The 16801-nt window shown below is 30.3% G+C and overlaps 1 protein-coding gene across 3 annotated transcripts; it reads left to right on the top strand.

The window, feature by feature from the left end:
- The first annotated feature begins 71 nt into the window (after positions 1–71).
- On the top strand, positions 72–15629 carry LOC120121261. Of its 3 annotated transcripts, none has more exons than XM_039140663.1 (4): positions 82–282; positions 514–657; positions 13583–13884; positions 15559–15629. In XM_039140663.1, exons 1-4 carry the CDS (start codon positions 154–156, stop codon positions 15581–15583), a joined length of 600 nt encoding a protein of 199 aa, XP_038996594.1. In that variant the 5' UTR covers positions 82–153; the 3' UTR covers positions 15584–15629. The 3 variants fall into 3 exon arrangements, with proteins under 3 accessions (XP_038996593.1, XP_038996594.1, XP_038996595.1); XM_039140664.1 differs by having other exon boundaries at positions 84–282; positions 510–657; XM_039140662.1 differs by lacking the exons at positions 13583–13884; positions 15559–15629 and having other exon boundaries at positions 72–282; positions 510–1040.
- The last annotated feature ends 1172 nt before the right edge of the window (positions 15630–16801 follow it).

Raw genomic sequence — 16801 nt, 5'->3', positions numbered from 1 at the left:
ATCCAAATCCTTTTAAATGCTAATAAATTTGACCATAATATCCATCAAGCAGACTCTTATTAAATTAATCCTAAGAAACTTATCCTAATTCTCCTTCTCCTACCTTGATTCTCTATTCATATCTGAAGTTTCCTCTCTCTCTCTCTCTCGGAAATGACAGCACGGGTGAGTAGTTCATTGGAACAATCCCAGAACAATATTCATACTGGGAATTCTGGGATTTTGGTTACCAAAGATTTGCTGGGAAATCTGTCAAAAGCTAAAGCAGATCTTGAATTTGAGGTGAAAATTTCAACCTTTTGTTTTCTTTGTAACAAATCCCAAGAACTCATTTATGTCAATTTAAGTCTCTATGCACTGTTGTTTTCAGTTCACAACTAGTTTGCTTCACCATTTAATGTTGAATTTAATTCTGGGTTTTTGCTTATATATTCTGCTCTCTTTCTCATTTTCTCTGCAGTTCATGATCTGAGCTTCTCTTTTTATTTTACTTTTTTGTTTGTCACCATGCAGGGGGGAATAGAGGCACAAAAGTGCAGTTCGTCATCACCAAAGTCGCCATTATCAGATGGGAAAACCAAGAATCCATTGACGGATTTCCTAAAAGATTCGAAGCTTCAAGACTTGAACTTTCCACCAATCAACCTGTTCGACGAAATGACAACTTCACTCGACTTGAAGCTCCAATCTGTTCGACCCAAAGCCTTTACCAAAGCGTCTGCACACTGGACAAGGTCAAATACGCCCTGGAAAGAGCAGAAAAAGGAACCATGAAAAAACGTTCATCTTCACCACTGCCGTCACCGCCGCCGCTTACGGCGAAGACGACGTCTTTTCTGACGACGCCGAGAATGTTTGCAGCTGCATGTCCCGGTTGCTTGCTGTATGTCATAGCTTCCAATACGAATCCAAGGTGTCCTCGCTGTAATTCTTTTGTTCCATCTTCTTCACTGCCTATGAAGAAGCCTAGGCTTGACCTCAATGCATCATTTTAATCTTTTTTTAATAAAAAATGTATAATTATTGATTCATGTAAATTGGGGAAAAAAAAAGGCATGGGTTCGATTTCTGGGGCATTGTAGGAAGTACTGATGTTATTAATACAGTTTTTCTTCATATTTGATATTTTCTTTAGATTTGTGTAATATTGCAATTATGAACAGAAAATGATATTTTATTTAGTCTAATCAAATTTTGGCGGATAAGGGTGTCTAGTATTTACTAACAGTAACTTTTTTTGGTGAATTAAATGAATAAATTTACTATTCTTTAGATTTGACATTAAAACATTTACCTTTTGGATGTTGAGTTCTTCAAGTGTAATACTCAGCACAAGTTGCAGGCATGTAAACGGTGAAATGGTGATGAAGGCATCTATATATGGTAATAGGCATGTATATAATAAGAGTATTAAGAGTGAGGGTGTAAATGAGTTGGATTTGAATGAATAAGGAGATATTTATGTCCGTTTGTTTATTTCTAAAAATATTTATTTTATTGGTGTTAATTTAAAATTTTAAAATCGAGTTTGTTTGTTTATTTTAAAGGTTATTTGTATTCAATTTGTTTATCGTCAGTAAGCATGTTTATTTAATGTTCGCGAACATATTCATTTTTATATTTGTTAATATATTCATTCGGTATTTATTAATAAGTTCATTTAGGGTTTATAAAACATGTTGGTGAAGCTATTTCATTAGTCCTTAAATTTCCAAAATTTCACCGTTTAAATTTCAAAGTTCATTCTAGTGTTCAATTTGATCTTACCTTTATCGATATTTAAAATATAAAAGTATAGAAGGAAAAGAAAAATTAGGTAAGAAAACTCGTGATAAATGAGTTTGTTCGTAAACATAAATGGATCGAACATATTTAAATTTTTATTTTAATGATGTCTATTGGTACCATCTTTTCTTTTAGGCGCTAACTCAACAATATAATGCATTAAGCACTAACTCGCCGACATAATAAAAATAAAGAGTTAGTATATAAAATACAATACAAAATGTGTTGAACTATGTTTTGATATAACAATTTAAAGGCAAAATGTTTTTGGACTTGAATTGAATTTATTCAAAGTTTTTAAAAGGTTTCAAAAATAATTCAAAGTCCATTTAATTTGAAATTGAGCACAAAATGTTTTGGTGAACAATACCGATATTGTGTGAACAATAATGAACATTACCAATGCTAAAAAATATCGAATGTAAAAGGTGTACCGATGCATTGCTACAGTGTACCGATACACTCACTGTTCACACAGCCCAACAGTCATAAAATTTGAATTTAATGAAGGGGTATCGATACACCTTGATAGTGTACCGATACACTCTGTTTTGGGCAGCCTATTTTTGTAGAAAAATAATCCCCAAACGGCTCCAAAACCTCCCCAATGGTTATATACGACTTCAAACTCATTCCAAGCTATAAATACAAGCTGATGACACTTGAAGAAGAATGAGAACAACTATCCAAGCAATCAAACACAAGATAAGAAGTTTTTCATTCTTATTTTCATTCTCTCTTGTAAATATTTGTTCTTGTGAGCTTAATTTTTGTAAACACCTACCTTTGAGAGGTTTATTTGTTTACTTCTTTTATCCTTTTGTAAAAGGTAAAGGTTTTAGCTTAGCCCGTGTAAAAGCTAGGGAAAGGTTCTAGTTTATCCCGTGAAAAACTAAGGAGTTGTAAAAGTTATCTCTTTGTCCTTAAAAAGAAAGAACAAATTAGTGAATTTGTTGGAAAATCCTTGGTGAGGAGCTAAGGTAGTGGATGTATACTTGGTTGAGAAGTCGAACCACTATAAATCATTGTGCAATTCTCTATCTTTCAATCTCCTTACTCCCTAAACACAAAAACCGTTCTGACCCCTCTTTGCAAATGGTTCTGGTTATCGATTCGAGCTTCCGAAAATCCCAACAATTGGCATCAGAGCTTAACTCGTTAGAAGGTTTAACATCCTCGAGACGATCCTAGAATGAGCTCTACCAATTCCTGACACAACCGAGAAAATGGCTTCCACCTCCGGCTCGTTCAACATGGAAGACTCCCTATCAACCGACAAGCCTCTATACTTCAATGGAGCCAACTACTGTCATTGGAAGAAATTAATGAAGTTATTTATCCAAGCCAATGATCTTGATGCATGGGAGATGATCGAGAGCGGATACTCTTCTCCAAAGAAGAAGGAGAAGAAGAGGAGTGACCAAGAACAGAAGAAAGCTCAACAAAATGCCAAGGCCATGCATATGGTGTTTTGTGCATTTGGTCCTGAAACCTATGAAGGAGTTTCTTCGTGTTCAAGTGCCAAGGAGCTTTGGAATAAGCTCGAGGAAATCCATGGAAACAAGAAAGAAGAACCAACAAAGATGGTGTCTTTAATGGCTTGTGAAGAGCCCGAGGTATCTACTAACTCAAATGAATTTAATTCATATTCTTTTGATGAGTTACAAGATGCTTATAATAAGTTGTATTTGAGATTTAAGACCATGAATTCCAAATATAAGAAATTAATTTCAAAACTTAAAATTGAAAATAAGTTAATTTTGAAAGAAAAAGTTGATTTTGAAAATCAAAATGAAATTTTGAAAAATGATTTAGAACTTTCAAAAGTCAAAATCAATGATTTAGAAAAAGAAAATTTTGATTTAGAAGTTAAGCTTGAAAGCTTAACAAAATAAAAAGAATTAATTTCTAAAAACAACTTATTATGTTTAAAAATGGCAAAATGCTCACATTGCCATTACCATGGTCATAAGGAACATACTTATCCTTTGAAGAAAGGAAAACATTTTAAAATTAGACAAGTATGGGTTCCTAAGGGAACAAGGGGCATTGAAACTAACGTTCAAGGATCCAAAGCAATTTGGATACCGAAATCTACTTAAATGTCTCTTGTAGGTGTGTGGGAGCAATGGTGATGAATATGAAGAAATCAAGATGCTTTAGCCACACATGAAAATGAAATGGGTAACCTTTAAGCTTAATACTTTTGATTTTTTTTGATTATTTGGTTGCTCATTTTGGTTTAAGCATGCATGAGTTTTGATTTTAAATAATTATGTTTTTTTTAATCTCATGTATGTTAAGAGGAAATTGTGATGAACATTTTAAATTTTTCATAAATTTTAGTTCATCATAATGAATTTTGGCTAAAATTGTTTTTAAATGCAAATGATATCTCTCTAACAATTGATATTAACTTTTTTAAATACTTTGATTTTACAAATTTTAAATTTTTGACCTAAATTTGAATGTTTATGGATGTGGTTTAAATGAAAATGATATATCTCTAACAATTGATGTCAAAAATTTTCAAATGCATGACATTTTTAGAAAACTTTATGCGTATGCACTTAATTTCAACAATTGATATTGCATAAAGTATTTTAGACTTGGATATATTGAATTTCATGTGCTACTAACATGTGTGTTATTCTTTGTTGAAATTCAATTTTGTTTAAGTGTCAAGTTTTTAAAGCTAAATTTTGTTTGGAATGCACTTTTTGAGGGGGGAACTTTGATTTTTCAAATGATTTTAAGATACAATTTAACACTTACTCTCCATATGTTATTTTAGAACTTTAAAAATTGAATTATTTTTTATATAACAAAAAGGGGGAGAAGTATCGTTTGAAAAATTCAATTTCTTAATGAAAAAAGGGGAGCTGATCATTTTCACATATTTTCCAACAATTAGTAAATTTTTCATTAAATATTTTATTAAGGAGTTTTACCAAAAATAATTTTTCAAATGTTTTGTTATATCAAAAAGGGGGAGATTGTTGAACTATGTTTTGATATAACAATTTAAAGGTAAAATGTTTTTGGACTTGAATTGAATTTATTCAAAGTTTTTAAAAGGTTTCAAAAATAATTCAAAGTCCATTTAATTTGAAATTGAGCACAAAATGTTTTGATAAACAGTACCAATACTGTGTGAACAGTAATGAACATTACCAATGCTAAAAAATATCGAATGTAAAAGGTGTATCGATGCACTGCTACAGTGTACCGATACACTCACTGTTCACACAACCCAACGATCATAAAATTTGAATTTAATGAAGGGGTATCGATACACCTTGATAGTGTACCGATACACTCTGTTTTGGGCAACCTATTTTTGTAGAAAAATAATCCCCAAACGGCTCCAAAACCTCCCCAATGGTTATATACGACTTCAAACTCATTCCAAGCTATAAATACAAGCTGATGACACTTGAAGAAGAATGAGAACAACTATCCAAGCAATCAAACACAAGATAAGAAATTTTTCATTCTTATTTTCATTCTCTCTTGTAAATATTTGTTCTTGTTAGCTTAATTCTTGTAAACACCTACCTTTGAGAGGTTTATTTGTTTACTTCTTTTATCCTTTTGTAAAAGGGAAATGTTCTAGCTTAGCCCGTGTAAAAGCTAGGGAAAGGTTCTAGTTTATCCCGTGAAAAACTAAGGAGTTGTAAAAGTTATCTCTTTGTCCTTAAAAAGAAAGAACAAATTAGTGAATTTGTTGGAAAATCCTTGGTGAGGAGCTACGGTAGTGGATGTAGACTTGGTTGAGAAGTCGAACCACTATAAATCGTTGTGCAATTCTCTATCTTTCAATCTCCTTACTCCCTAAACACAAAAACCGTTCCGACCCTTCTTTGCAAATCTTTCCGGTTATCGATTCGAGCTTCTGAAAATCCCAACAAAGTGGTTATGGGATTAGATTTTACCATATCTCAATCAACAAGTTAACGTCTAGTTCAGATAATCGCTAATTTTTTAATGGAAAATGATAAGTTTAGAACATATAAATAGTCGAGTGATCATTTTTAACTTTTTAATAATAGTGAGACTCAAGAATATAATATTCTTGTAATATTCCAAACATCATTTTAGTGACTAAAATGTAAGGATTTAAAAGTTATTGGTTATCTTTTGATAAATTGAAAAGTTCAAGGATTAATTTTGGGATTTATTGTTTAGGACTTATTATCAAAGTTTGAAGGATTGATTGAATGGTAAAATGGTCTTTTGACAAGAAATGAATTAAAAATTCATTTTAAGGGTTATTTAACATGTGATCAAGGGAGAAAGAAAGAAAGGAAAACTCTGGAAGCTTGCTCTTCTCTTCTCCTCTTCCCCGTGAACCTCCATGCTAAGGTAAGAGATTTCAAAGTTGATTGTTTCTTTCATTTCTGATTTGGTTTTGGTTCTTTGGGTGATATAGAAGCTTAATAAAGCTTAAACATAAGTTGAAACTAAGAGATTAAGAATTTAAGGGTGATTTAATAAAATGGTTTTTTTAAGAGAATTGATTTAAATTGATTGTTTTTGGGTTTTTAAGATATATTTGACTTGTCAGAGGTTTAATTAAAGGGTAAGAAGTGTTAGAAAGGATTAAGAACACGTTTGAAGAATTTATATGATTTTAATTTCAAGAGTTTTATAGAGAAATTGAGGTGTTAAAGGGGTTTTAATGGATATAAGTTAGTGATTATAAGTGTAAATGAGTTTAAAGGCGTGAATGGAGTCTACGTATGAGATTTAAGTGAAATTGGGTAAATTTTCGAAGTGAAATAGATGAATTATGGGTAAGGGTATCGGTACTGAAAGAACATTACCGATACTATAAGGTTAAATTGAAGGAAAGAGTAGGAATACGATGAACAATATCTATACTGATTGAAGTAGTATCGATACTGATGTGAAGGTATCGATACTGATGTGAAGGTATCAATACTGATGTGAAGGTATCGATACCAATAGGAAGGTCTCGATACTGAAATTGAAATATGATTTCCAAAAGGCCAAAATGGTATCGATACCGAAGTGGGTATCGGTATCATAGAAGAAAAGTATCGGTACTGCAGGAAGAGTATCGATACTACTAAGTCTGAAATGTTAAATTTGGTGCTTCATTTTGTTTAAGTAAAAGTTAATTGGTTCGATGTAATTGAGCTCTGATATTCACGAGTCATATTAAATGTGTAGATTTGATTGAAAGCAAGTGTTAAACGAATGGACGTGTAAAGTTAGTAAGCTACAGTGAAAGGATGTCTGCTTAGGACTTATGTGAGGCAAAGTTGAGTGCATTTTACTATACTTTTAAATATAAAAAGGGGAAGACTCGTGATGAGTCAACCTCAAATGTTTTGAAAGAAATGCTTTGAATTTTACTATAAAACACTTTTATCATGCTTTGATAAATAAATTGTGAATAATTTGGTTGTGAAGAGCCAAATCTTGAAAGTTTGTTAATGTAAATTATTTGAATTAATATATGATATTTTCTGATATTTTGATATATATTTTTATGAAATTTAATATGAAATGATATATGGATTTAAATATAATACTATGTGATATCTATGTAAAGGTTTTCTACGTGGAAATAACATGTGAATATGTTTATATAAAAATGTTCTAAATGAAAATGTTTCACGTGAAAATATCTATGTGAATATGCTTTACATGAATAAGACACACTTTGAATAATGAAATGAAAAAATAATTATATGGAACAATCCCAAACTATATTTATGAGAATTAGGGGTATAGTTGGTTTGTCAAGAGTCGAGGGTTCTACGCGGTCCTTCGGGATAATTTTATGTGGTCATTCAGGATAAATCTATGCGATCCTTGGGGATAAATTTTACGTGGTCCTTCGGGACAAATTCCGTGGCACTTCGATGCAATTTCTATGAGCAGTGTTGACTGCATTAATGCACAACTTCATTGTACTCGCATACCTTGATTTCTTAGTGGTATACGATGGGCTAAATAAACCAATGAATATGAATTAAACAAATTGATATAGAATGAAAAGTGTATAATTGTATATGTAGTTCTTAAAACGTAAATGTAATTATGAAACGTGAATTGATTTTCATATCAAGTATTTTTCTATGAAATGTTTAAATAAATGTTTTATGATTTTATATAGCTCATAATGCCTCACTAAGTCATAAACTTAACGTGTGATTATTTTCACACGTAAGATCCACGAACTTCGAGGAGTAAGTTGAATAAGTAAGGGAAGAACAACGTACTGGTGAGAATTATTAGATCAGAGAGAAATTTAAATTGCATAAGTTTTAATTTGAAATGTTGTTGGCATGTACTAATAATGTTTTAAATTGTAAATGCTCTAATATGTTTTGTAAATGTGTTTTCAATTTTTACAAGAAAAGTCAAAATTTAGTTAAATTCTCAAAGAGTTTAAAAGTTAATGTGGCATCTCAGATTCGTATCCGGGTCAGGTACGGGTCGGGGTGTTACAATTCAATAATTGAAGGATCATTTTATAATTTTTAGTAATTAGGAGATTCAACAAAGTATCACTCAATAATCAGGGACCATTTGTGTACTTCACCCTTATTTAATTTAATAAACAATAATAAATAACACCTTAATTAATACCAGAATACACTCAACACACGTATTAATTAAATGTAAATAAAAAAAGATATACGCAGTGCCAGTATAGATTTACAAGTCTGGACATCAAGAAATTTATATGTTGCTTTTTGAAAACATAATGTCCACGTCACCATAGTTAATTGAAGGTAGGCTCCATGCGTAAAATGATTTGCCACGTGTCAAATGTTCTTGCCTACCCCACCCGCATTTAATGCAGATGACGTTTGGGCACGATAATTATAAAAGAGTTTGGTTTTATTTCGCTAGCTTACGACGAAACTCATTAATGGAAGACTTTGAATGATGAAGGGGAAAAAACTTTAAAAAATGTTAAAATTAATTATAATGACAAGCATGACAAGCAACTTATTTTTATTTTATTTATTTAAAAAACTAAATTTATGTGCCTGGTGAAATATTTATGACATGAGTTGAGTTATTGAAAATGTTGAGAGAGAAAAATGTGAGGATGAAATCAAATATTTAATGAATTTAAGATTTTAAATAATATATAAAAATTTATCCAATGATTTTAATGATTAAAAAAATATTATTTTCTTTTGAGATCATGATTTTATGTAGTTGTATTCAAGGGCGGATGCAATAAGCCCCCATAAGATCCAAATGCATCCCCATTATTTTAGGAAAATAGTTAAATTTAACTTAATGTGTTTAAAAAAATAAAAAAAATTACATACCAATTATTTTTTAAAAATAAAATTAAATTTTCGATCTTTAATCTTAAATTTTTTGATCCACCATTGATTGTATTCATAAATTGTGTATGCGTTATTTATAATAGATGTTGTTAAAAAATATTATTTTTTAATTATTATAGACTAATGAAAAGTATATATAATTATATAAATAAGTCATTGTGGGTTAAGAATGTTTTTCATGTAAATATTTCTAAATTTAATATGACTTACTCTTCAAAAATCCTTATTAGAAGAATACCATGGTAACTTACTCCGTTTACAATCTGACTCTAAATTCAATCTTAAATCAAAATTAATATATTAATATAAAAATATTTAATTTATCGATCTCGGAACACCATTCAATTAAAAAAAGGTAGATTATATCATTGATCACTCAATTATTTAGTTCTTTTACTTTTACTATTGATCTTTTAATTTTATTAATTAGTCCACTTAATTATTTAATTATATTCAATCAGACTACTAATTGTTAACATTTAACGGAAATGGTGATAATTACACATTCAATCATCGATAGTTACATATTATATTAATTTGATCCTAATTTTAATAAATTAAAATAAATTTTATCATCGAATCAGATGAAACCATGTGTCACCATCTAATTGGGAAATTAATTATATTTTTAATTCAATATACATTTTACCAATCATAAAGAAAATGAAGCACACAATAAGTGCATACACAGAGGGTTTGAACTTGGGAACTATGCATGCTAATGGTAGTGCTCAACAACAACAACAACAAATCTCTATTCACATATGCAATGGGGTAAGGGGGAGGTAGGGTAGTAGGCTACCCCCAACGTCAGGCTGAGAGCAGCTTCCGTGGAAGACCTCCGACAGTCAAAAAATTAAAAATAAAGATAAAATGCAACGCATGTATAAATAAATAAATAAATACATAGTTGAACAATCTTCATATGCAGTCTTCATATGTGCATCTGTAATGGGAAGATATCTCTGCAAATAAATCTTTGCCTAAAAATCTCTACATATAGACAGAAACGTAAGATCTGGCTAAATTTAAAAGACGAAACATGAAGAGAAGGATACACAGAAATCAACGATAGCAAGCTACGAGAAGGCATAAAGTCAAATGTGTTAAAACCTAAACTAAGGCAACACTAATCCGCTACCCTAGTTCTAAGCATTCATAAATTCCAATGACAGAAACGTATAAAAAGTAGAAGTCATGGAAATTACTATAAAGGCATTAAAAGAAGACAGAGATGATACACCCTATGGATGTTACCCGCACTACTCGGCTACCCTGGTCTTAAGTCTCCAAACTTTCCTATCAGAGGTCATGTCCTCGATAAGGGCTAAATCTTTAAAATCAGATCTCAAGCAGTCTTCCCACTTCCGCCTTGGTCGTCCTCTCCTTCTGGCACCGTCGACTGTAATCGACTCTACCCTCCTGACCGCATCCGATGGATGTCCACTAAGGACATGCCCAAACCACCGTAGTCTTCCCTCCCTCAATTTTTCGGATACAGACACCACCCCTATGGACATCCTAATAGCAAAGTTTGGTGTCATGTCCCACAGAGTCCTACCAGATGCCCATCAAAGCATTCTCATTTCTGCGGCCTCCATCCTCCTTACGTGTTCCTTCTTGATAGCCCAACATTCTGATCCATACAACAATGCTCAACCACTGAGCTAAATTGAATTCAGAGTCAAATGCATACAATATAGGGTATATATTATGTATTATTGTGTAAATTCCTAATATTTCACATATTTTGATTTAAATTCACAAAATAAATTAAATTCACATCTTAACATTAAAAATATATTTTATTTTATCTTAACTTATTAAATATATTTTATATTTTTTTTAAATTAAAAAATATACTTTAATCTTATTTTAACTTAAAAATATATATTATTCTTATATTTAGTTTTAAAAATATATAAAATTAAAATAAAAGTAAAATATATTTCATAAGTTAAGATAAAAATAAAAAATAGCTAAAATAATATTAAAATATATTTTGAAGCTAAAATAAGACTAAAATATATTTTTAAATAAAAATAAAAATAAAATATATATTTTAAGTTAAAATGAAAATAAAATATATATAAGATAAAAATAAAATATTTTTAATGTTAAAATATAAATATAAATTTAAATATATAAAATATTAATAATTTATACAATAATTCATAATATATACTATATATTGTATTCATTTAACAAAAAGTTCAACATAGCTTAGTGGTTGAATACTACCATTAGTATGCATTGTTCCTAGGTTTGAAGCCCTGTGCATACACTTATGTGTTTCATTTTCTTTTAACCACAGATAACATACGACTTTATCTTATTTGATGATAAAATTTATTTTAATTTATTAAAAGTAGGACCAGATTAATATAAAATGTAAGTATCGGTGATTAAATGTGTAATTATACCAAATGATTTAAATATCATATCACAATTTTCGTTAAATATTAATTGTTAGTAGTCTGATTGATAAAATTAAAAGATAAAAAAGGACTAATTCGATTAATTGCCTATCGTTTAGACTTTGATTGCATTGAAAAGTCCTATAGTACCACTCCAATCGTTATCGGTTGTAGGTAAATAAAACAGGGTAGCCAATTAAAAAAATAAGAGTAAACTATAGAAATAGTCCACAAACTTTTAGGGTATTTGCATTTTGGTCACCAACTTTTGAAACTTACAATACAATCATCAAACTTTTAATTTGTTTTCATTTTGGTCCTTACCGTTACCTTCCGTTGGTTTTTGCTGACGTGATACTTAACCCGTTAATTTTTTGATGTGGCAACAACAATTTATTCTTCTTCTTCCTTCTTTCTTCCTTCTTTTCCTTCTTTTCCTTCTTTTCCTTCTTCCTTACTTCATTCTTCCTTCTGACGTGGTATATGGATCGCCAAAGAGAGAGAAATAGAACAATGCTTGTTAACATTGCAGAGTCAATCAATTTTATTTTGTAAAATTATTAGCCACTTCTTCTGGCTTTAATCTCGTGCATTTGAAAAGGGGAATAAATTTAATAGAAGGATAACATGGTTTTGGAAGCAGCATTAAGTAATAGGGTCAAGGAAGAATTAGGTCATAGTTTATCATTTTTTATGTATATTAGATGGTTTGTTGTTCCTATGCTGCCTGGTGGAATGCAAACATCCTCAAGCATAGTTGTATCTTTGATGCATATCCATTTGAGAGAATGTGTTTTTCTTATTTGCGGTTAAATGGACTCATCAACAAAAAGACTATTCTATAACTGGAGTCTTTGCATATCAGTGGAAGTGGATGGGATCCCACTTTCCTTGGTCTTATGTTAAAGGTTAGCTGATGATGATGACATGCGGTAAACACATTCTAAGTGCAAGAAAAAGAAAGAAATAATGTTGTTTTACTCTTTCAATTTTAGTTTGTTCTATGTTTCTGTGCACCTTAGTATTGTTACTTTACTATTTATTGCACTGGTTTAGCAAAAACAATATGTAATTTACTGATCATCATTCAATGTGTTATGGTGCATTTGAGTCTCTATGGAGGAAACCTATGGTAATTTGCTTTTCTATTGTGTCGTATGGTTCCTTTATGCAGCACATAAACATCAAAACCATAAAATTCTTTTCTATTGTGTCGTATTTAGGTTTTATGGTTATTTAAGCATTTTTTATTGCAGAAAATATCTAATACGTGATCTTATTTCTGGCATATAGATCGGTCAAAGCGAGACTGCATTTAGCAGAGAGTTAACGGGGTTGTTAGAAGAAGGAAGGAATGAAGAAGGAAGAAGAAGGAATTGTTGATGTCACATCAGAAAGTTAACGGGGTTAAGTGATACATCAACAAAAACTAATAGGATATAATGACAGAGATCAAAATGAAAACGAATTAAAAATTTGATGATTATATTGCAATTGTCAAAAGTCGGGTGACCAAAATATAAACGCCCTAAAAGTTCGGGGACTATTGTACAATTTACCCAGAAAATAATATGAATTCATTAAATAATTTGTTCATTTGAATATGAGATCATAATAGCTTAATATATTAAAGAAATAAAAAATAAAACCGAAATTGAGTTGATTTTATTATACAGCGCCATCTTTATTGATTCAAAGCCAATATTTTTTTTCGAAGACTTTCTTCTGCTCTATTTAATGTTAGATATGTATTTCTTGATTTTCTAATCGTACGTTAAGAGTTACATAAATTTTGGCCCTACTTCTCCATAATATCATCTCTTTCGTGTCCACAAGTTCAACTTTTTGAATCTTTAATTTTTTTGTACATGATATTGCCTATTACATTTTGGCCCTATTATTCTATAAAATTATCTCCATAATATATGTTAGAATAAATGAGTTAGTCTAGTTGTTGATAGTTCGTTCATTTTGATTTTAGTGGAGATAGTGATTGATGGTATAACGATGATTAATTATACTTCGATTTTAGAATAAATGACAACTTCACTCGACTTAAAGCTCCAATCTTGTTCGACACCAAGCCTTTACCAAAGCTTCTGCACACTGGACAAGGTCAAATACGCCCTGGAAAGAGCAGAAAAAGGAACCATGAAAAAACGTTCATCTTCACCACTGCCGTCACTGCCGTTGCTTACGGTGAAGACGACGACGCCGAGAATGTTTGCAGCTGCATGTCCCGGTTGCTTGCTATATGTCATAGCTTCCAATACGAATCCAAGGTGTCCTCGCTGTAATTCTTTTGTTCCATCTTCTTCACTGCCTATGAAGAAGCCTAGGTGTAATATCCCAAAATCGAGGCTAGTGACTAAAATGGAAATTTTAAAACTTTAAGGTATGATTTTGAAAGATTAAATAGATTAAGGATTTATATGAGAAAATATTGTGTAGGATTAAATTTTAAAGGAGGAGGAATAGAAGGACAAGATGGCCATTTGTAAGGAAATAATTAATTATGTTATGGTTATATATTAATCATGTGGAAGGAAGATGAAACCAAGTGAGTTTTCAGAGTTCTCTTCTTCTCCTCTCTTTTTCACGCGTGGAAGCCAAGAGCAAAGGTTTTGAAAAGCAAGAGAAGAAACTCAGAGGAGCAAGATAAGTCATCATATCCTTTACGAAATTCAGATAAGAAAAGTAATGATTAATAGGTATTTTGTTCTTTTAAATATAGTTGGCATGTACTAATATAATTGAGTTGAATACGTTCTGATATGTTTTGTAAAATTAATTATTTTTAATTAATGTAAATAATCGTTTTCTTGAATTATGAATTTGAATACATTTTGTCATTTGTAAAGAAAATGTTTGAAAAGTCAATGTAACACCTCAGACTCGTATTCGGGTCGGATACGGGTTGGGGTGTTACAATTAATGATGTGGTGAGAACTTGTAGAAGAGTTTAAAAATGGGTACATTGGTGATCAGTTTATAAGACAAAAGAAGTTATAATGTTGAGTTTGAACAATGGAAAGTACATGGTGTATGAGAATAAATGTGGATTTAGATGTGGTGGTGTATTCTGAGTATGTAAAAGAAGAGAAGAGTTTGTGAATCCAAAGGAAGCTACATATAATAGTAGAATATGTATATTGTAAATAAAATAAGGAATTTGATCGAATTATGATTTTGAGTTATAAGAATTGATGTTATTATCTACATGATAAGTGAAAGTAGAGGGATGTATCAAGAGAAAGATAGTTGAAGAATTAAAGGAAGAAAAGCAAGTTTCTGACAGTGACATGAAAGATTAAGTACAAGAAGCAACATGAGAACATCAGAAGATATGTTCTTATCTATATGTGCTTATCTATATGTGCAATGAAAATTCGAGGACGAATTTCTTAAAAGGAGGGGAGATTTGTAATATCCCAAAATCGGGGTTAGTGACTAAAATGGAAATTTTGAAACTTTAAGGTATGATTTTGAAATATTGAATAGTTCAAGAATTTATATGAGAAAATATTATGTAGGATTAAATTTTAAAGAAGAATGAATAAAAGGACAAGATGGTCATTTGTAAGAAAATAATTAATTATGTTATGGTTATATATTAACCACGTGGAAGGAAGAGGGAAACCAAGTAAGTTTCCAGAGTTCTCTTCTCTTCTCTTTTTCACGCATGGAAGCCAAGAGGAAAGATTTCGGAAAGCAAGAGAAGAAACTCAAAGGAGCGAGACAGGTCAACATCTCATTTACGAAACTCAGATAAGAAAAGTAATGATTAATAGGTATTTTGTTCTTTTGAATATAGTTGGTATGCACTAATAGAATTGAGTTTAATATGCTCTAATATGTTATGTAAAATTAATTATTTTTAATTAATGTAAAGAATCATTTTCTTGAATTATGAATTTGAATATATTGTCATTTGTAAAGAAAATGTTTGAAATATCAATGTGACACCTCGGACTCGTATTCGGATCGGATAAGGGTTGCGGGTGTTACACTAGGCTTGACCTCAATGCATCATTTTAATCTTTTTTTAATAAAAAAATGTATAATTATTGATTCATGTAAATTGGAAAAAAAAGGCATAGGTTCGATTTCTGGGGCATTGTAGGAAGCATTGATGTTATTAATATGAAGAAAAGGTATAGATTTACAAGTCTGGACATCAAGAGATTTATACGTTGCTTTTTGAAAACTTAATGTCGACGTCACCATATTTAATTGAAGGCAGGCTCCATGCGTAAAATGATTTGCCACGTGTCAAATGCTCTTGCCTACCCCACCCGCATTTAATGCGAATGTCTTTTGGGCACGATAATTATAAAATAGTTTAGTTTTATTTCGCTAGCTTACGACGAAACTCATTAATGGAAGACTTTGAATGATTGAAAAAAAACTTTAAAAATGTTAAAATTAATTACAATGACAAGCAACTTATTTTTATTTTATTTATTAAAAAAACTACATTTATTGCCTGGTGAAATATTTATGGCATGAGTTGAGTTATTGAAAATGTTGAGAAAAAAATAAAAAATGTGAGGATGAAATTAAATATTTAATGAACTTATGATTTTAAATAATATATAAAATTTTATCGAACGATTTTAATGCTTAAAAGGAAAGTTATTTTTTTTGAGGTCCTGATTTTATGTAGATTTATTTAAGGGCAGATGCAATAAGTCTCGTAGGAGTCAAATACATCCCCATTATTTTGAGAAAATTGTTAAATTTAACTTAATGGGTTAAGGAAAAATATAAAAAAAATTTACATATCAATTATTTTAAAAAAAGAAAACTAAAATTTTAGATCTTTACTCGTAAATTTCTGGATCCACCACTGATTGTATTCATAAATTGTGTATGCGTTACTAATAATAGATTCATAAATTTAAATTTTATTCATAAATTTACACAATTTAATTTAAATTCACAAACTAAATTAAATTCACATCTTAATATTAAAAAATCTATTTTATTTTTATCTTAACTTATTAAATATATTATATATTTGTTTTAAGTTAAAATATATATTTTAATCTTATTTCAACTTAAAAATATATTATTGAGTTAATCGATCGACGAAATAGCCAAGAGGGGGTGAATTGACAATTAAAAAAATTTTTGTTGAAGCTTTTACAGAAAATAGAAAATATTTGCACAACGATTTAGAGTTGTTCGACTTTCTCAACTAAAGTCTACATCCACTACCTTAGCTATCCACTACCTTAGCTATCCATACTAAGG

Source organism: Hibiscus syriacus, unplaced genomic scaffold (assembly GCF_006381635.1).
Source record: "Hibiscus syriacus cultivar Baekdansim isolate YM2019G1 unplaced genomic scaffold, ASM638163v2 tig00110365_pilon, whole genome shotgun sequence".
NCBI classification, from domain to species: Eukaryota; Viridiplantae; Streptophyta; class Magnoliopsida; order Malvales; family Malvaceae; genus Hibiscus; species Hibiscus syriacus.
Note: the sequence above shows the minus strand (reverse complement) of the source record. Positions and strands in the feature narration are given on the sequence as shown.

Coding starts and splice junctions, on each gene's coding strand:
- LOC120121261 (XM_039140662.1), top strand. CDS start 154: ATGACAGCACGGGTGAGTAGTTCATTGGAACAATCCCAGAACAATATT. Junction 283..509: donor AAGCAGATCTTGAATTTGAG/GTGAAAATTTCA, acceptor GTTTGTCACCAT/GCAGGGGGGAATAGAGGCAC.